Source organism: Osmerus mordax, chromosome 5 (genome assembly GCF_038355195.1).
Source record: "Osmerus mordax isolate fOsmMor3 chromosome 5, fOsmMor3.pri, whole genome shotgun sequence".
NCBI classification, from domain to species: domain Eukaryota; kingdom Metazoa; phylum Chordata; class Actinopteri; order Osmeriformes; family Osmeridae; genus Osmerus; species Osmerus mordax.
In genome coordinates this window covers 21,454,832-21,475,151 of record NC_090054.1, presented here as the reverse complement: position 1 = coordinate 21,475,151, position 20,320 = coordinate 21,454,832, and the positions used below count along the sequence as shown (strand labels likewise).

General features: G+C 46.9%; 2 protein-coding genes across 6 annotated transcripts; both read right to left on the bottom strand.

Moving 5' to 3' along the window:
• Positions 1–10,136: 10,136 nt before the first annotated feature.
• Positions 10,137–14,647, bottom strand: pkz (protein kinase containing Z-DNA binding domains). 4 transcript variants are annotated; one of them, XM_067236030.1, is made up of 11 exons: positions 14,597–14,647; positions 13,281–13,756; positions 13,145–13,186; positions 12,880–12,999; positions 12,495–12,617; positions 12,293–12,361; positions 11,989–12,175; positions 11,739–11,870; positions 11,539–11,640; positions 11,337–11,399; positions 10,137–11,208 (listed from the first exon to the last, which is right to left on the bottom strand). In XM_067236030.1, the coding sequence occupies exons 2-11, from the start codon at positions 13,748–13,750 to the stop codon at positions 11,083–11,085; spliced, it is 1,434 nt and encodes a 477-aa protein (XP_067092131.1). In that variant the 5' UTR covers positions 13,751–13,756; positions 14,597–14,647; the 3' UTR covers positions 10,137–11,082. The 4 variants fall into 4 exon arrangements, with proteins under 4 accessions (XP_067092131.1, XP_067092133.1, XP_067092132.1 ...); XM_067236032.1 differs by having other exon boundaries at positions 11,539–11,637; XM_067236031.1 differs by having other exon boundaries at positions 13,281–13,753; positions 14,597–14,626.
• Positions 14,648–14,837: 190 nt separating this feature from the next.
• Positions 14,838–20,213, bottom strand: eif2ak2 (eukaryotic translation initiation factor 2-alpha kinase 2). 2 transcript variants are annotated; one of them, XM_067236027.1, is made up of 18 exons: positions 19,822–20,213; positions 19,572–19,698; positions 19,314–19,462; positions 19,095–19,221; positions 18,704–18,777; positions 18,406–18,561; positions 18,037–18,169; positions 17,812–17,867; positions 17,574–17,658; positions 17,388–17,422; positions 17,224–17,277; positions 17,007–17,126; positions 16,774–16,902; positions 16,455–16,650; positions 16,184–16,327; positions 15,864–15,965; positions 15,471–15,533; positions 14,838–15,325 (listed from the first exon to the last, which is right to left on the bottom strand). In XM_067236027.1, exons 1-18 carry the CDS (start codon positions 19,926–19,928, stop codon positions 15,191–15,193), a joined length of 1,992 nt encoding a protein of 663 aa, XP_067092128.1. In that variant the 5' UTR covers positions 19,929–20,213; the 3' UTR covers positions 14,838–15,190. The 2 variants fall into 2 exon arrangements, with proteins under 2 accessions (XP_067092128.1, XP_067092129.1); XM_067236028.1 differs by lacking the exons at positions 19,314–19,462; positions 19,572–19,698 and having other exon boundaries at positions 19,822–20,211.
• Between the last annotated feature and the right edge of the window lie 107 nt (positions 20,214–20,320).

The following is a 20,320-nucleotide window of genomic DNA, read 5'->3' as shown; positions in this document are numbered from 1 at the left end:
CTATCCTTTCCCCAGGTAAAGGTGAGATCTGATAATGCCTTATAGTGCCACTGTTTTACAGACAGAACACAAGCAGATAGATGGAAAACAGCCCAGCCATGTCCCTCTTCAGTCTCATCCTCCAATCAGGAGCCCAGTACAACAGTGCCCCCTTGAGTAGGCTGACAAAATTACACTTTCTGATCTGCAGCGACGTCCTGAAGAGAAAATCTTAAAAGACGGTATGTTAACGTAACGAGTTCAGTTTGATCGAGTAAAGCTGTCTTCACTTTGAAAACATAGCATTGTTTGAAACTGTATATTCTCCGTACTGTAAATTATCTTAGAAAATGCTAAGTTCACTTACTTGTTGGTCTATCTTGTCAATAATGGGGTCCGAACCTTCAACATTTCGTCTCATCGCATCACATTAGGTTTTTTTGGTTCTCCCCAGACTGGGAGAAGCAGGGTGGAAGCAGGGCGGAAGCCATGTGGAAGCAGGGCGGAAGCAGGGTGGAAGCAGGGTGGAAGCAGGGCGGAAGCAGGGCGGAAGCAGGGTGGAAGCAGGGCGGAAGCAGGGCGGAAGCAGGGCGGAAGCAGGGCGGAAGCAGGGCGGAAGCAGGGCGGAAGCAGGGCGGAAGCAGGGTGGAAGCAGGATGGAAGCAGGGCGGAAGCAGGGCGGAAGCAGGGTGGAAGCCGGGTGGAAGCCATGTGGAAGCCATGTGGAAGCAGGGCGGAAGCAGGGCGGAAGCAGGGCGGAAGCAGGGCGGAAGCAGGGCGGAAGCAGGGCGGAAGCAGGGCGGAAGCAGGGCGGAAGCCATGTGGAAGCAGGGTGGAAGCAGGGTGGAAGCAGGGCGGAAGCAGGGCGGAAGCAGGGCGGAAGCAGGGCGGAAGCAGGGCGGAAGCAGGGCGGAAGCAGGGTGGAAGCCATGTGGAAGCCATGTGGAAGCAGGGCGGAAGCAGGGCGGAAGCAGGGCGGAAGCAGGGCGGAAGCAGGGCGGAAGCCATGTGGAAGCAGGGCGGAAGCAGGGTGGAAGCCATGTGGAAGCAGGGCGGAAGCAGGGCGGAAGCAGGGCGGAAGCAGGGCGGAAGCAGGGCGGAAGCCATGTGGAAGCAGGGCGGAAGCAGGGCGGAAGCAGGGCGGAAGCAGGGCGGAAGCCATGTGGAAGCAGGGCGGAAGCAGGGTGGAAGCAGGGCGGAAGCAGGGCGGAAGCAGGGCGGAAGCAGGGCGGAATCCATGTGGAAGCAGGGCGGAAGCAGGGCGGAAGCCATGTGGAAGCAGGGCGGAAGCAGGGCGGAAGCAGGGCGGAAGCAGGGTGGAAGCAGGGCGGAAGCAGGGCGGAAGCAGGGCGGAAGCAGGGCGGAAGCCATGTGGAAGCAAGGCGGAAGCCATGTGGAAGCAGGGTGGAAGCAGGGCGGAAGCAGGGTGGAAGCAGGGCGGAAGCCATGTGGAAGCAGGGTGGAAGCAGGGCGGAAGCAGGGTGGAAGCAGGGTGGAAGCAGGGTGGAAGCAGGGCGGAAGCCATGTGGAAGCAGGGTGGAAGCAGGGCGGAAGCAGGGCGGAAGCAGGGCGGAAGCAGGGCGGAAGCAGGGCGGAAGCAGGGCGGAAGCAGGGCGGAAGCAGGGCGGAAGCAGGGCGGACAGTCTGTTTTATGAGCGCCTGACCAACAGCACTTGGCTGGATTTGTCCACAATGAAAATAAATAAAAAATGGAGGGAGGGGGATTGACTCATTTGCCTGAGCGCTCTTTGCTGCCATGCAATTAGCAGTGGAACAGTGGGTACACTAAATACCCTGGTGCCACCATAGACAGAGGCCAGCTTGGCTTGTTGCTCCCAGTGGGTGTGTGTGTGTGTCCTGGCTGAACACCAAGTCATCTCCAAATCCAGCACACATTGCTCACCAGCCGGTGTTTCACCACCTTCGAATGAAACAAAGTGGCCGACTGTTCCTTATCCTCGCTGCCATGCCTGTTAGTGATGCCCCGCTCTTTCCTGCTGTCTCTTTCTCTTTTGTGCCTTTCAGGAAACGAAGAAGTAAAGATCGTGAATGATTTGAAGGTTGCCTGAATGAAAAATAAGCAGTGAAATATTGAGATGTGTAGAGGCAATGAAAGAGAGCCCATGAATACTCTCTGTTTCATTGCCTCTACACGTCTCAATGTATCACTGATTATCTTTCTTTCCCGTAACTTTAAATCCGTCACGATCCCTTTTTTCGGCGTTTCTCTGGCAGTGTTTTCTCTCGTTCCCTGAATACCGTTCAAGGTTTCAGTTAAGGCCACACACCAACGACCACCGCGCAGCTGGTTCACCTTTAATCCAGTCTGCACAATTCCAGGAGAGAAGCATCTTGGGCTGGCTGAAGCACAAACACAGATGGCTTCTTGGAGTGCAGAATCCCTTCCGACGCTTGACGGGCGTCCAGAAGGCCATTTCTGAGATGGCCCAGTAATGCCGCTAATGTGAGTTGGATGATAGTTTGATGAGCCGCGTGACAGATCTCCGTGGAGATCACCAGCTCTCTCAAAGTCCAGTATGCATTAACAAGGCAGTACAGTGAGTAGGTTAAAGAAAGATTGTGGATGAACACTTCTACATCAACATGATGTCTAAATAGTTGATTGAAGTGCATATAAATCCCAGTTTTAGATGTGACTGTTGTTACAACCTCCCCTGGGGTGTGGCCTGTGATTAAACCACGTCAATTATTTATGAATGCATCCACTCCACAAACAGAAAATGCCCAAACTTGCTCCGACATGGCAGACATGACAGACAGCTTTCCTCTCTCTCGGCAACAATGGAGATCAATACTGCTGTCTAGGTCGGCTCTCTCTTCATGAAGACTGAGGGGGGATTCTCTGACCACAGCTGAGGCTGGGGATGAGGCTGGGGCTGGGGAAGAGGCTGGGGATGAGGCTGGGGCTGGGGATGAGCACTGGAGAAGAGGCTTGGGATGAGCACTGGAGAAGAGGCTGGGGATGAGGATGAGGCTGGGGATGAGGCTGGGGATGAGCACTGGAGAAGAGGCTGGGGATGAGGATGAGCACTGGAGAAGAGGCTGGGGATGAGCACTGGAGAAGAGGCTGGGGAAGAGGCAGGGGCTGGGGATGAGGCTGAGGATGAGGCTGGGATGAGCACTGGAGAAGAGGCTGGGGAAGAGGCAGAGGCTGGGGATGAGGCTGGGGAAGAGGCAGAGGCTGGGGATGAGCACTGGAGAAGAGGCTGGGGAAGAAGCAGAGGCTGGGGATGAGGCTGAGGATGAGGCTGGGGATGAGCACTGGAGAAGAGGCTGGGGATGAGCACTGGAGAAGAGGCTGGGGAAGAGGCAGAGGCTGGGGATGAGGCTGGGGATGAGCACTGGAGAAGAGGCTGGGGAAGAGGCAGAGGCTGGGGATGAGGCTGGGGAAGAGGCAGAGGCTGGGGATGAGCACTGGAGAAGAGGCTGGGGAAGAGGCAGAGGCTGGGGATGAGGCTGGGGATGAGCACTGGAGAAGAGGTCTGTGTGCACTAAACTGAAACACACGAGCAGTGGAGCAGAACCTATAGATTGGACGTGAGTTCATGTGATTGTCTGTCGGATCCTGATTGTTCTTCCCTTGCACCTCCACACACACGGCTGAGACGACCTGAGAGCAGACAGCGAGCGACACGGACACGGTCGAGGAGATCTGATCAGAGGAGTCTGATTGGCTTGAAGGCTAACAGACAGACAGCCCTCTTTGAATGGAATCATGTGCTCAAACAAGAGATACTCTCTCACACGAGGATATATTCTATAAAATCAGTCGGTTCTACAACCTTTTGGGTTGAGAGTTGCGTTTCCTGGAATGAAAACATTGGTGACATTGGGGTGAGGGAGGGTTGGGGTGAGGGAGGGTGTGTGGGGGGGTTGGGGTGAGGGATGGTGTGTGGGGGGTTGGGGTGAGGGAGGGTTGGGGTGAGGGAGGGTGTGTGGGGGGTTGGGGTGAGGGAGGGTTGGGGTGAGGGAGGGTGTGTGGGGGGGTTGGGGTGAGGGATGGTGTGTGGGGGGTTGGGGTGAGGGAGGGTGTGTGGGGGGTTGGGGTGAGGGAGGGTGTGTGGGGGGGTTGGGGTGAGGGATGGTGTGTGGGGGGTTGGGGTGAGGGAGGGTTGGGGTGAGGGAGGGTGTGTGGGGGGTTGGGGTGAGGGAGGGTTGGGGTGAGGGAGGGTGTGTGGGGGGGTTGGGGTGAGGGATGGTGTGTGGGGGGTTGGGGTGAGGGAGGGTGTGTGGGGGGTTGGGGTGAGGGAGGGTGTGTGGGGGGGTTGGGGTGAGGGAGGGTGTGTGGGGGGGTTGGGGTGAGGGATGGTGTGTGGGGGGTTGGGGTGAGGGAGGGTTGGTGGGGGGGTTGGGGTGAGGGAGGGTGTGTGGGGGGGTTGGGGTAAGGGAGGGTTGGGGTGAGGGAGGGTGTGTGGGGGGGTTGGGGTGAGGGAGGGTGTGTGGGGGGGTTGGGGTGAGGGAGGGTGTGTGGGGGGTTGGGGTGAGGGATGGTGTGTGGGGGGTTGGGGTGAGGGAGGGTTGGTGGGGGGTTGGGGTGAGGGAGGGTGTGTGGGGGGGTTGGGGTGAGGGAGGGTGTGTGGGGGGTTGGGGTGAGGGAGGGTGTGTGGGGGGTTGGGGTGAGGGAGGGTGTGTGGGGGGTTGGGGTGAGGGAGGGTTGGGGTGAGGGAGGGTGTGTGGGGGGTTGGGGTGAGGGAGGGTGTGTGGGGGGTTGGGGTGAGGGAGGGTGTGTGGGGGGTTGGGGTGAGGGAGGGTGTGAGGGGGGTTGGGGTGAGGGAGGGTGTGTGGGGGGTTGGGGTGAGGGAGGGTTGGGGTGAGGGAGGGTGTGTGGGGGGTTGGGGTGAGGGAGGGTGTGAGGGGGGTTGGGGTGAGGGAGGGTGTGTGGGGGGTTGGGGTGAGGGAGGGTGTGAGGGGGGTTGGGGTGAGGGAGGGTGTGTGGGGGGTTGGGGTGAGGGAGGGTTGGGGTGAGGGAGGGTGTGTGGGGGGGTTGGGGTGAGGGAGGGTTGGGGTGAGGGAGGGTGTGTGGGGGGGTTGGGGTGAGGGAGGGTTGGGGTGAGGGAGGGTGTGTGGGGGGGTTGGGGTGAGGGAGGGTTGGGGTGAGGGAGGGTGTGTGGGGGGTTGGGGTGAGGGAGGGTTGGTGGGGCAGGACAGATAAAACGAATCCTAAAAAGCTCCTGTGAATAAAACAACCCAAAGGCTGTCTGTCATGCTCTCTCTTCTGGGTTTGTTCACGTCCTGGTTTCACAGGTCTTTCATCTCCCTCCCCGCCTCGCCCTGAGGAGTCTGGGTAATTACTGTAGACTCTCTGAGACTGACTATCCTCCAAACATTTGTAAACACAAAATAAATCCTGTCTGTTCAGCCTGTCTGTCGCTTCACCTCGGTATCTGGATGAATGAGGGTTTTTTCTCCTAAAACTCCCTGCTAAATCACTACAAAGCTTTCACGTACTGTACATCTCTATTTATAGACAGAGTACATCAATTGCAATGTGAAGTGATGTTGAGAAAAAAAAAACGGATTGGCTTCTTCAAAGACCCACAAGCAGCTGTTGGTCGGCTTTGATGTCTAAGGATAAGTGCTCAGAAATTGAAATGCAATCGATTTCAGTCCTTTTTCAGGTTTGCAACATCAAGATAAGCTGCATGACCTGGCTATGTAACTTAGTCCAATACCAAGCGCTTTGAATAAAAAGTCCTCTTTTTAGGATTCCAAAAATGGCAAAACCCAAATTGCAAACATGTAGTTTACTAGTGAACCGCAGTTTGAATAGACAGCAACGCCATATGGCTTCTGATGAATTCTTTCCCACAACCTCAACAACTGGCCCTCAGTATGTGGGAGGGGCTGAGGCGAGGAGCCATCACCTCATGCTCTGTTATGGAGACAAATGTCCGCAAATGAATGTCTGCGAGTGTGTAAAACAAGTGCGGAGGTCATTGTGTTTGCTGTTCTTGTATTTTCCTCTGAAGCCTTAATCCCTTCTGTTGTAGGAAGATTGAGAGAGGCCTTCCAACTGCATCTGAGACGAATCAGTCTTCATACTGAACTCTCTGAACCCCCAAGCCCAGTCGCTGCGATGCACAGCTGACACACTGATCTCGCGGCGTGGGTGTGGTTAATGAATCATCTTCACGTGCTGAATCACAGGTCTGTGTCGTCTCTTCTGTTACCTTGGAAACCCCCGGATGGCATCTTGTCTTCTGTCACTGCACGCGTGTTTTATGGAGGCGTGAAGTCACCACCTCAGACATTGTTATCTCTCAAAACAAAAACAGGACTAAACCCACAGCAGAACCCACCTCTCCTCGTTTGTTTCCTGTGAATACAAACCGTTCCACACTCCAGACGGGAGGTTGAGATTTCTGCTAAGGGTTATATAGCTTGTAAAATATTGCCTGGTGTGTTTACTGTGATTGGTATCTTGCTTTTGGAGGGTTTGAGGGGGCTGGAGGCTGACAGTGGGGATGGGTTTGCCTGTAGACAGTGTAGGCAAGCTGTCAGTTGACTGGCTTGCCAGATGCCACATTCAGCACATACTCCTAGCGAGATCGCACACTCTTCAATACACTTGTTCCCACATTCTCATGAATGAAGCTAAGTAAATGAGTAGGCTAGCTGTTCTGTGTTTAGCTGTTCTGTGTTTGCTGGTGTGCGTGTGAGGTGCAATAGGCACAGCATCACATGACACTGAACAGACGTTGGAGATCTGGTTCATTTCGAACGAGCAAATGCAAGACACAAGCCAACATCCAAACCTTCCCAGAGACCTGGACCCTGTGTCCAACATGGCAGCTGCTCTGTAGCTGAAACAAGCTCACCAACACACCTGGATGCTTCTGTTCCTCTTTCGTTTGTGTGGAGGTGGAGAGGATGGAGAGGATGCAGACCTGACATGCCAGTAGAGAACAGCTGTGGAACTGGAGACCAAGTGTTCAGGACTGATAGACTGAAAGAGAGAGACAGAAAGAAAGAGAGAAAGACTGATAGAGATAGAGAGAAAGAGAGAGACAGTGATAGACAGAGAGAGAGACTGATAGAGAAAGAGAGAGACAGTGATATACAGAGAGAGAGACTGATAGAGAAAGAGAGAGACAGTGATAGAGGCAGAGAGAAAGAGAAACAAAGAGAAGGAGACAGAGAGAGAGAAAGCTCTGCCAAAGTTTAGTCACCACTGTTAAACAAAAACAACAGACTTCTTGCCAACTATCTTGTGCATTTCTGAAGAGGCATTTCTGGATCTGAAGAGCCTACCCCCCTGTGATGGGATTTTCAAAAACAAGCCTTTTAAGAGGAAATTGTGCAATTTGGCATATATTTTTTGCAAGGATGGTGGCTTGTCTCTCATAATACTTATGTTGATGTTACGGTCAGTGTGTTAACAATTATTTCAGAGTAGAAATCATCCCCATGCCTGAGTCAGCTAAGGGGATTAGAAATCAGAATCAATATTGTCATAAGTAGTGGGGAGGGTTTCTTCTCATCAATGTCAGTGACTCTTAATGTTATGCAATATTATGCAACAGAAGTCCTAGTACTGAGAGATGTGTGTGATAGAGAGGCTCTATCATATAGTTATAATGTAGTGGGGAGAAAGGCCTTCACTGTAAAAACAGTGGAAGCCGAACGGTGTATTATCTAGTATAGAAAAAAATGATACCTCTCAATCAACCTGTGAATCCTTCACCAGTAGTGATTCTTGGAAGTCAGTTGTCTTCGGTTTATAAAGGGTAAAGAAGTAAACCGATTCTGAGGATTAATTCTCTACCCGCTGTTGAGAACAAACTCTCAAAAAGATTAAACAGTCTGCTGCTACCGCGACCCAATATCCACAAAGTAATCATTTGTTCTGGGACTCTGGGAGGACTGGCTTTCTCCACTGTTCTGTTCTTGACTGGTGACTCCATCTTGCCACAGGCCCCATGGTCCAGGGCTTTGACTGCCTCACTGCCTCACTGCCCACGCTGCTCTCTAAGGAAGTGACCTCAATTCATCCAATAACCTTGTTCACACAAGTGAGACGGAAAAGAAGGACCGAAAACACAGAGGGCCTTATCAAATATAGCCCTCTGAGGAAGAAAGAAAAAGGTTCATTAGGCCAAGTTCCTCTTGGCCTAATGTAAACTGATGTCTGGACACACGCAACTCTCTGGAGTGGATCAAGTGTTTGAGGACCCAGAGTGAGGATGCCCCAGGGGGAGGAGATCATCGAGGAGTTTTGCCAAACAGAATATTTCTCCAATGTTTAACCCTTGTGTTATCTTCGGGTCATTCTGACCCATCAGTTGTTGTGACACACTATCGTATTGCGACAACTTTACTGCATACAAAAACAAAGTGAAGCATTTTCTTTTAACCGTTGGGCTGTCTCAGACCCCCCACAAATGCAAAGGTTAAAGAAAATTATTTGTATTTGTTTTTGTATTGGGTAAAATTGGGTAAACACAATGATGGTTCGTTATGAACCTTTGGGTCATGTGACCCGAAGGCAGCACAAGGGTTAACTATTTTATACGTATTTTTAACAGCAGAAACCGAGAGTAGAAATTCTTGCTTTTCGTCTCTAAATTGATATTGAGATAATGGAGGATCATGTCCTGTCCATCCTCAGGCACTGGGATGATGTGCAGGACATGCGGTGTCCCTGTGCAGCCTGAGTGTCCAGGACATGCGGTGTCCCTGTGCAGGACATGCGGTGTCCCTGTGCAGCCTGAGTGTCCAGGACATGCGGTGTCCCTGTGCAGGACATGCGGTGTCCCTGTGCAGCCTGAGTGTCCAGGACATGTAGTGTCCCTGTGCAGGACATGTAGTGTCCCTGTGCAGCCTGAGTGTCCAGGACATGCGGTGTCCCTGTGCAGGACATGTAGTGTCCCTGTGCAGCCTGAGTGTCCAGGACATGTAGTGTCCCTGTGCAGGACATGTAGTGTCCCTGTGCAGCCTGAGTGTCCAGGACATGCGGTGTCCCTGTGCAGGACATGTGGTGTCCCTGTGCAGCCTGAGTGTCCAGGACATGTAGTGTCCCTGTGCAGGACATGTAGTGTCCCTGTGCAGCCTGAGTGTCCAGGACATGTAGTGTCCCTGTGCAGGACATGTAGTGTCCCTGTGCAGCCTGAGTGTCCAGGACATGCGGTGTCCCTGTGCAGGACATGCGGTGTCCCTGTGCAGCCTGAGTGTCCAGGACATGTAGTGTCCCTGTGCAGGACATGTAGTGTCCCTGTGCAGCCTGAGTGTGCAGGACATGTGGTGTCCCTGTGCAGCCTGAGTGTGCAGGACATGTGGTGTCCCTGTGCAGCCTGAGTGTCCAGGACATGTGGTGTCCCTGTGCAGCCTGAGTGTGCAGGACATGTAGTGTCCCTGTGCAGCCTGAGTGTGCAGGACATGTGGTGTCCCTGTGCAGGACATGTGGTGTCCCCGTGCAGTCTGAGTGTGGTGTGACTGCTAAATGAATACATGTAAATGTTATTGTTGGGTACTGGGCTGGGTACTGTAGTCTGGGAGGGCTGGGTACTGTAGTCTGGAGCGTCTGGGAGGGCTGGGTACTGTAGATGAGTCTGAGGATGTTTAGCTGCACCAACAGCTCCCCCTGGCTTTGCTGCCATCCACAGAGTGCCACTGATTTAAAATTGGGAGGGCAGAGAGCGCCCTCTTGTGTCAGAAGAAAGCACTGCATGCTGACAGATGCTCTGCAGTTCCCTAGCTCGCACGAATGATTAACACAACACAACAAGATAGTAACTGATGAGGCAATATACACCCATTCACTTTAATACATTTTTGATTAGTCAAAATACATATACTTAAGGCAAGGTCAATCATTATTTATCAGACCATTATTACAGTAAACATGATAGTATCTTCACAACGATGATTTTGTTTTTATAATGTACTGTTTTAAAAGTACCTGAAAGTGCAGCATTTTTCATAGTGCATGTAAACTACTAGCTAAAGCTATTCATCAAGCAGAAAACTTTATTTAAAGAGACAGAGACAAACAGATGAGATTTTAACCTGCAACCATCTGCTGTTGAGTGCTCTAACCACTGAGCTATACCCTAAGCCTGTATCCCTCTTTACCACAGCATATCCACATTCAATTTCAATTCATTTCAAATGTATATCATAATAAAAACCAACAATAGTTGACCAATGTGCTGTTCAATGTGTTCACAGAACCACAAAATACAGTAAAACCCACAGTAAAACATAGATACCCAAAAGACATAACTAACAACAGAGAACATCACAAGTTGTAGCATAGAGAGAAAATATGCGTTTTTAACACGGATTTAAAAATATGTTGTGTTGGAGCAGTTCTGATAGAAGTCAGTAAGCTGTTCCAAAGTTTAGGTGCCACTATAGCAAACGCTCAATCAGCCCTAGATTTGAGCTTTGACTTAATGAGATAATCAACATGACAACAATTACTCCATTGGAAAAATAATTTAGCCAGTGTCATATCTAGGCATTCCAGGTAGAATCTCTTGTTTAAATCCTGCTACACATTTTAATTAATCTGTCAATCGTTTGTTTTCAAACATTAATGACCAACCCACATTTCCTACAGCTGTTCAATATACTTAATATATTGAACAAATGTTTCCAGACTCCTGGGCCTGGCTAGGCAGGAGCAGCTGGCTAGGCAGGAGCAGCTAGCAGGGCTGGCTAGGCAGGAGCAGCTAGCAGGCCTGGCTAGGCAGGAGCAGCTAGCAGGCCTGGCTAGGCAGGAGCAGCTAGCAGGCCTGGCTAGGCAGGAGCAGCTAGCAGGGCTGGCTAGGCAGGAGCAGCTAGCAGGGCTGGCTAGGCATGAGCAGCTAGCAGGGCTGGCTAGGCAGGAGCAGCTAGCAGGCCTGGCTAGGCAGGAGCAGCTAGCAGTGCTGGCTAGGCAGGAGCAGCTAGCAGGGCTGGCTAGGCATGAGCAGCTAGCAGGGCTGGCTAGGCAGGAGCAGCTAGCAGGCCTGGCTAGGCAGGAGCAGCTAGCAGGGCTGGCTAGGCAGGAGCAGCTAGCAGGGCTGGCTAGGCAGGAGCAGCTAGCAGGCCTGGCTAGGCAGGAGCAGCTAGCAGGCCTGGCTAGGCAGGAGCAGTGCTTTAGGCAGACTTCTGTTCTAATGCAGTCGAGTTCCTAAGCAGGAAGTCTTCAAGGTACTTTGCAATCTCTTTAACATCTGGTCGTTCTGCAGGGGTCTGGGAGAGCATTTTCCTGATGATATGATGCTATAAGAGAGGCACAATTATTTATTTTACAATTTAACATAGTTAAACAACTGAATTGGATGCTTACTGAGTTCATAAAGTAAAATAAATAAATAAATAAAAACATTCAGTCCAATGGAACTTCTCACCTCTGTGGCATACTTGTTTTTGAAGTCTTCAGGAAAGATTTGTCTACGTAGATTTTCAAACAGCTGTCAAGGTCACACAGAAGGGTATAAAGATAGTGAGTTGAAATAAAAACGGTAAACAAATGAACATTGAGAACAACACCAAACACATTTAAATGTGAGACTCATTCAAGAGTAACAGTTAAATCTGGTCAATGTTCACCTTCAATTTCTCTGAAACAGTGGGCATTTTCCACAGAATCTCAAAACAAATCAGTCCGAGGGCAAAAATGTCAGTTTTCTTGTCATAAACCATCTCTGTCTTCTGAAAATGCAGTGAGTGATTTAAGTATCTGTTGCCATTTAACATGGGATGATATAACTGTTACATTTACAACACAACACAGGAACAAACATGATTACCTGCTCAGGGCTCATATAAATCAGTGTTCCTGTTTCTGAAGTGCGACTAACAGGACTAGAGCTGGTGATGGTAACGTGCCCAAAATCTCCAATCTTCACAGTCTCATCTTCTCCAATAAACACATTTTCAGGCTTTAAATCACAAATCAAAACACAATGATGTAAATGAACATGAAAATGCTTCATAATTCAAGTGTAATCTCTCATTTTGCAGCTGGAAATGGAAGATAAACCTTGGGTTCTACAGTACCTTTAGATCTCTGTGAATGTGTCCTTCAGAGTGGATGTATTCTACTCCACTGACTATTTGGCGAAACATGTGGAGAGCTTTTTTAAATTTATTTTTTGTTCCTTCATTCCTTTTTTTAATCCAGTCATTGAGGGTTCCCTTTTCACAGAACTCCATTTGAATGAATAGGCAAGACAAGTCTCTTCCACTGAAGAAAAACACACACAAACAAAACACTGTGTTTAATGTAAACTGGATTATTAAATATTTACATTATTATATATTAATTTACTAACTTCCACTGGATGTACATTTTATTGCATACCTGTTTTCAGCTCCATTCGCTGAACTGCAGGAGTCTCTCTGTTCTGAATCAGTTGGGTATTGGGAGCTCCTGGGAGATATAGAGAAATACAAATGTAAACTAGAACTAAATATTACCTTCCTAAATATCTAGCCAGGTTAGATTACTTCCAGGGTACAAAGTTGTCTGAAGGTAAGTTATCAGGGTACGTAGGTCTGCTCACGTTGTACTGTCATCATCGTTAAATTCATTAATCCAAAAAGCCTCTTCATCCCAAGACGTGTAGTAACTAACGATGTTCGGATGCTTCAACATGGCCAGTGCTTTTACCTCCCTGCTGGCCTTTCTGTAAGACATGAAGATGCATCAGAAGCCCATCATCGACTGACTGAGCAGAGATGCATATCTGAACATCTGAAGTTAGGCCTGTTCTTTCTGTGTGGTCTAGGAGCAATGCTTCACTTTTAATTTAATTGCAGGTAAGGTTATGAAGAATAAATTAGGTGTAATCTATATAACTATATATAAAACACTTTAAATTGCCTGTGAAACAGGGTTGTAATTGTACTGTGCTGCAGTGTCCCATACAGTACATGGTATTCTCTTACATTGTATTCTCCAAAATCTTCACTGCATAGATTTTGCCATCCAGCTTGTGTTTGGCTTTGACAACACACCCAAAGCCCCCTGCTCCTAGCACAGACACCAGTTCAAAATCTCGGAAGAACCTACACAAACAAATACAGATGGTGAAAACGTCAAACATTGAGGTTTCAAATTCAAACATTCACAACTCAGTGGCAAACGTTTCATAATCACCTCATATTAGCCTAAATGAAATACAATTTGCAATAATGTAGTCATAAACTGTACCTGGAGTCTTCCTTCAATTCGATGGAACAATCTTGAAATTCCCTTCAGAAAAAATTAACACAACATTTGTTGTGTTAAAATATATATATATAAACTGTACAGAATGCAATTGTCCCATTTACTAATTTCACATTACCCTTTATATTTAATCAGCCGGCCTCCTCCATTTGTTTCATCAACCTTCCACAATGATGTCTCCCCCAACCTCTTCACTTCTCCGCTTCTACTCAAGCCATGAAGACACTTGTTCACTTCACTGCGCGGCACGTTCAGCTTTGCTGCTAGGTGATATGATTTCATCCCATTGCTTTTGCCATCCGATAACATCATCTTTTTTAATTCCTCTGCCAAAGCATCCGTTGGTTGAGAGTTCTTCACAGTGGCGGCTGAGCGCTTCTGACGGGACCATATGGGTGGCTGGTCGGAATTCCTGAACAGCTGCCCCGTTTTCTCCAGCCTGTATAAGACACTGTTGACATCACTGGCTTTCTTCAGGCCAACACCTTTCGCTATTTGGAGAGCTGTGGCTCCGTCCTCTTTGTCGTTCAGAAAAGTACATATTTTGTTTTCCAAGTCATTGTTTGTGTGCTTCTCAGCCATGGTCATCGTCTGCTATCAATTCAAAAAACAAATACAGGGTTGTGGCACCGGTACAGCATATAGCTTTACAAAATCGATACACGGTTCTTAAAACTGAGACTATACCACCACCAATAAATAATTTAATGAGGGGCAGAAGATCGCACTCAAAGTATCAGTGAGTAGCCACTACAAACACTAACGTTACAGTGGTGAGGTTGTTGGGAGTATAGCCGAATCCCAATACTCTGTCTTACCCCTACCCCTTACTAGCCTGGCTCTGCCCTGCTACGTACTTCCGCTCAATTTTATTTTTGCTTCAATGTACGAGAGTCTGGTTAGGACCAGGCTAACCCCTTACCCCTAGCCCCTTAAAACCAAGTGTTTTCGGATAGGCAGTTAGAACCGGTCCTGTACATATGTATTTCTGCAACCATGTTCTTAATTGAAACGTTTTAAAAAATCTTTAGTTTGCTACGCTAACGTTACATTGCTGATTTGCACAACCGTCCCGCATTTCTCTGATTAGCATTGAAGGAACATGCATGTCTACAGTTTTAACTAAACTCCATTAGCAGCGAATTTCGTTTAATATCAGTGCATAATACTACTTGCTTTGGAGACATCGATATAAGTAACCGTAAGCATGGTGTCTCATTTCATAGGGCTATGTAGCCCTTACCCCTCAGTTTCGAGACACAGGGCTAGGGGTAAAGGTAAGGGGTACAGAGTATTGGGATTCGGCCCCTGGCTAGAGTTAAATCATGAGCTAGCGAGCATAATGAATCATATCACATCTGACAACTCACTTTATGAATTCCTCCTAAACTCATTTAAACGTGTCATATATTTTAAACGTGTCTAATAACTCACCGGTTAGTGGTAATCAAAGCACCGTATGAAACGATTTGCGGACTTGCGGATCAATCTCTCAATTTACAGAATTTAGTTTCAGTTTCATTTCTCCTGACTGCACTGCTGAAACCGACTGGAGCGTGTTTCTCTCGCAGTATTGGTTTCGAAGATAAATCGTGACATTGTATTTGGACTGGAAACCTCTGGTATGGTTTATCAAAGAATATGAACCATAATAAAAACACAGAGCATCTGCGTGTTTCATGATCACATTTACGATTTATTTAAAACATTAAACCATAGCGAACAATATATTTTAGTTTTAGTTGTAACCCAAACACACATGTATAGCCTACATATGTCCACATATTCCAAAACGTGTATTAGTTCATGAACTATCTTGACAAGAGTCAGGTGGCTGAGCGGTTAGGGAATTGGGCTAGTAAGATTAAGGCAAGATTCCACATTATTATTTCTCATGTCTAACCTCAATCATTCATTACTTAAGTGTACTTAATAAAACCATGTACCTCTTTACACATGTAAATATCTTCTCTGATGACTTGGTGGTATCTATAGATTTGTTCAAGCTAACTTCCTACAACATGTGTTTCAAAGAGTTTGGTTGTCTTTAGGGCTGTTTTGATCCTTTGACGGGACAACATAAGATCCAAGTTCAGTGAGCAGCTGTTTGGCCTCGGGCCTGTCTTCAGGGTGTTCCTGCAGCATCGACTCCATCAGATTTTGCTGCAACACAACAACAGGTGATCAGGAACCAATCACAACAACAGGTGATCAGGAACAAATCAAATGCAGAGTGGAATGGTTGGGCAAAATATGAAGTCCTGCTGGCGGTCTGTGAAGTTGTTAAATTTGATGTTAAGTTACGTACCTCAGGGGCGTACAACACAGAGAAGCCCTTGGGGAATATCTTGCTCCTCACATCACCCCAGACCTGTACACACAATACAGACAATGAAAAACAATTGGGGGGTCAATAAGGGGGTCAGATGGCTGAGCGGTTAGGGAGTCGGGCTAGTAATCAGAAGGTTGTTGGTTTGATTCGCAGCCGTGCAAAATGACGTTGTGTCCTTGGGCAAGGCACTTCACCCTACTTGCCTCAGGGGGAATGTCCCTGTACTTACTGTAAGTCGCTCTGGATAAGAGCGTCTGCTAAATGACTAAATGTAAATGTAATTGCTTTGATGCATACAACAAAAGAATCCAAAAACTTATAAAGATGGTGGAATGAAAGAGAAGCTATGGTACAGTTCGATAAACTTACTTTGACTTTTTCCGCACCAGTGAATAGTTTCCAAAGTAGTTCGAAGAAGATCAAACCCAAAGCAAAGATATCCACTTTCCTATCGTAGGTCCTCGTGTTTAACTGTCAAACACAAGACATAAATCGAAGCAACAGAATCAAGCTAAATGTTTATTACAATGTGGGTATAGCTGATTGCAAGCTTGGGAATTCAAAGTCAAATACTATACAACTTAAAACTGTGGTTAAAACCGACATTTGTAATTGACCTGGACATTCATGTCTAATTACCTAATATAACTTGATAAGAGATACCTGGTATACTGTTATATAGAAGTTACCTGTTCAGGTGCCATGTAGGACCTGGTTCCAGTGCGCTTGGTTCTCTCAATAAGGCTTTCATCGTCGTCGTCATTCTCTGCGGTTGCTAGGCCAAAATCCCCAATCTTCACCTTTCCATTACTGGCAAACATGATGTTAGAAGGCTGAAAAAAGACAACCAATGAGAAAACTACACGTACAAATAACAGTTCATACCGTGAGACGTTCATGCACGCAAAAAAAACCTAAACATCTTGACAGACACCTCTGTTAAGATGTTACTTGACTGACCTTCAGGTCTCTGTGGATGAGTTTATTAGAGTGGATGTACTCGACTCCATGAAGGATCTGCTGGATGATGCCCTGGCTCGTCTCCCTTCGTTTAATGTCCCGTTCTGCATTTCTTTCATCTATCCAAGCTTTCAGGGTCTTGCCACATAGTTCCATCTGGATGTACAGGAACTTCGCAGACACATCGCTGCCAGAACTAAACTCATAACAAACATTTACTAATGAGCAAAGCATTTGAATTGGAAGCTGGAATGGTCATTTTTTATATTCTCTTTGCAACCTTCACTGTTTACACATATTGAACAGTATTGATGTTTACTGGGAAGTGCTGCTACTGTCCGAGGTGTTGGCACATTTATACTCTGTGTCTTCCAGCCAGGTAGTGGAGTAACGTACTATGTTACAGTGCTCGAGTTGTGCCAATGCATAGACTTCTCGGATAGATTTTCTGAGAGCAAACAGAATCACATAATCAGACAGTCGTCACTGATATATGACCAAAGAAAATGTGTTTTATCAAGTCGAAGGTTTTGCTCCTCCAAAACTACTCACTCTTTGCTCCGCACAATCTTCACAGCATAGTATCTTTTCTCAATCTTTAGACGGGCCTTGTACACATGACCAAAGCCACCTTTGCCCATGCGTTCAATGGAATCAAAGTCAGTTGAGAACCTTTTTGAGAAAAATATAAGAGTAATATATAAGTATTACTTTTAAGACAGGATTTAGTATCACAGTTTGCACTGAATTTCAGTGACTCAAATAGTACCTTGAGACTGGTTGATTATTTGGAGGATTAGCAAACTGGAAATTGGGTGCAAGTCTGAAAGGACAGGGGAGGACATGAGAGGGGAGGGGGTCTTTAATAACACAGTAAACAATAACAGTAATATACAATAGTAAATAAAACATAACAGAAAAAGGGGAGCTCACTTTATCTTAGGCTTTGCATCTTGATGTTTTTTTTGCTGTGTAAACAAGAATAGAATAAGGATTCATAAAGGGTTTCATCTGTGTATTTTAGTCTACAGGCAAGTAGTGTATTAATTAATAAACAGCATTTTGCAGCAGACATAAAAAATGAGTATGATCTGTTTAGAAAACGCAAAGACTTTTAACCTGGCTGGTGTTTGTTGATTCTGCAAACACTACTGAGTGTGTATCACTGGTCGCCATGCTTTGGGGTGTGGTGTCACAGGACTCCCTGGGACAACACAAGAGGACACAGATCATTTTAGACCTTGGAACCAGTCTCTCCACCTGCTGTACTGTCCAGTGTCTACTTCAGGGCTTCACAACATTGCTCCCACACACACACACGCAAGCAAACACACGCACACACACAGACATTCCATACCCCGTCCTTGAACTTTGTGAGGGAGAAGCTTCATCTTCGGAAACGTTCGAGGACACCTGAACAGAAGATTACATTCGTAAGTTAGTGATAACGTCTGTAATGATGTAAACATCTACCATGATAACAAACACAAGAACAACAAAACGCAAAACTCGCAGCTGAAATGTGGCATTGTAATGCTTGTCTGTTGCAGTGATGCTATACTGGATTAGCTAGACTAGCTACCTGGCTGTTCCAGTCCGGCTGCTCCTGGAGGGCCAGCCATGTCAGCTCAGCCGCCAGCTGCTTGGCGCTCTTGGCTGTCTTCCCCACACCTTCTGGATACTCCGTACTGCCCATAACTACCTTGTAAACAAATCTTAACATCAAACAAAAATCAGTTAGACTAGAGTTTAATAAACGTCTTCAATATTACACGGTAGAAAGGGTTTCGTTTTGGGGGGAGATGGGAGGATAGTAAACAATATTCAAACGCCAATGATGTTTGACTATTCTGTTTGACTTTGAACCTGGCTGGTGTTACTTCAACCCCGGCTGTGTTCAAACCAAATCTACACCCCTGTACTGTGTAGTAAGGAGTGTACAGCTACTCACTGAGGATCATGCGATGGACCACGTCTTTCCAGTAATTTGTAATCGTGAACCAGCTTCGTTTTCTGACAGTAGTGGTTCAGGATTCCTATGAAGTTGGTCTCTGTACAGTTGGGTTGTTCTGTTGGAGAGTCCATGCTCAGGTTTTGAACCACAGAACTGAACACAAAAAAAATCCGCACCAATGGTATATTGTTAGTAATGTTGTAAAGATCATTACATTTGAAAACAATATGACTTACATGGCAAGCATTAAGTAAAAAACAACAACTAAAAAACAAGTGACATCGTTGTAACTGACCCTGTGGACCGTGTTTCTTGGCTCCAGTCCTTGTTTTGTGGTGAACCGTCAGCCTTGCTGTTTTCTTCTACAATCTGAGTAAAAAGTTTCGTCACTTACTAGACCGATGTAGGGCTAGTTGCATTTATACAGATATTAGTGTACAGTATTTGTATATCCTGAAATGTATATAAAGCAGCAAACTATTTAGTGTACTGCTTTGGTGTTTTTCTCATGTTAGGAGGGAAATTAAACCAGGGGCATATTTATACTAACATTTTGAAAACCATACATTTTTCACCACTACTTTTTATTAGAAAATCAAATTTAACGGCTGCATCCTCAGTTCTTAATAAAGCTGTCCCCCCACATTTGAAAACAAAACTGAATGAAACGTAGTTTAACACCTTACCCCTGTGGTTTTATTATTGTTTATCATGTCATAGACAAGCTTGGCTGCCTCCTCCTTCGCTTCCTTCTTCGTGTTCCCGAACGCCGTTGGGTACTCTTTATCACCAACCACCACGCAGCAACAACATCTACAGGAAATCACAAAAGGGTTGTATTTAGTCCTTTATAACACTGGTTCAACACTGGTTCTAAAATCACTGTGAACCGTTTGAAGACTTACTGCATGTGATTGTTTTCCGCCACCCTTGCGGATTCAGAGTACCTAACAGAGATCCTGTTTTTCTGTCCATATTCATTGAGCCAGCATGTGAAGTTCGCAGCATTAATGGCTTGGACAAGTGAGGAGGGCGAGCCCCTAAGTGAAACGTTCTAGGGAAGACACGTTTTTTTGTTACGCAATGAAAGTCGAGGCCAGGTTTATAATATTGGGCAATGCCCATGACATACAGTCTATCTATGATGGCACTGAGCATCTTACTGTATCGTTCGACTCAGTGTCCAGCCCATCCAATGCGTTTTTTGCAGCATTCTGTTTTGCTTCCTTTTTGTTTCTCCCAGTCCCATTGGGATAGATCTTACTGTCTACATTTGCCCTGACGGTGAACCTGATGAATGAATAGATAAAGCGATTATCAATAATAAGTCACATACAGCTTGAAGATATCCGGTAGTTCTACAGTATCGGCTACGTCTTACGTCCAGTTGTTCGTACAACAAAAACAACATACCTTTTAATATGGTCCGGACCCTCTGCACCCACGTCTTCATACTTAAGTTCTGAACGTGTGCGCTGTGCATACTCATTCAGTTGGGCAATGTAATTCTTTGACTCCATAATTTAACAACCGGTGAATTTGTCTTAGCGTCGCGTTCTGATTATGCCCCTTACAACAGCTGTCAGTGTGTCCATTCTTTAATTTCGTTTTGGATTACTTTAAATTAATGCTACGAAAGTTCCTACTCTCGTGTCTCCTCCGCCCTTGCGAAACATTGATATGACTGGCTAGGTGTGAATACGGAAATAGCAGGTCTATTCCATGTTTTAACTTTAAGACCAGTAGGCCTATGCGAAGTTTTTTTTCTCCCGAAACTGAAAGCGCTCTAACTTTCGATTTCCCCAAATATAACCATGTCAGCACACACTGTAACCATAGACCCTATGGCTCTGCATAGACTCATATAACTAGACCAAGCAAATGAGCTTTTTAAAGATGGCGCCCCCGTTCA

What these genes read in the sequence shown, in the direction of transcription:
- pkz (XM_067236030.1), bottom strand. Translation starts at nt 13,750, where the DNA reads ATGACCATGGCTGAGAAGCACACAAACAATGACTTGGAAAACAAAATA. An exon ending in CGGCTGATTAAATATAAAGG is followed by an intron (nt 13,187 to 13,280) that starts GTAATGTGAAAT and finishes TTTTTTCTGAAG; the next exon opens with GGAATTTCAAGATTGTTCCA. An exon ending in ACATTCACAGAGATCTAAAG is followed by an intron (nt 11,871 to 11,988) that starts GTACTGTAGAAC and finishes TGTGATTTAAAG; the next exon opens with CCTGAAAATGTGTTTATTGG.
- eif2ak2 (XM_067236027.1), bottom strand. Translation starts at nt 19,928, where the DNA reads ATGGAGTCAAAGAATTACATTGCCCAACTGAATGAGTATGCACAGCGC. An exon ending in TCACAAAGTTCAAGGACGGG is followed by an intron (nt 17,659 to 17,811) that starts GTATGGAATGTC and finishes GTGTTGTCCCAG; the next exon opens with GGAGTCCTGTGACACCACAC. An exon ending in TCATCCACAGAGACCTGAAG is followed by an intron (nt 16,328 to 16,454) that starts GTCAGTCAAGTA and finishes GTCTTTTTTCAG; the next exon opens with CCTTCTAACATCATGTTTGC.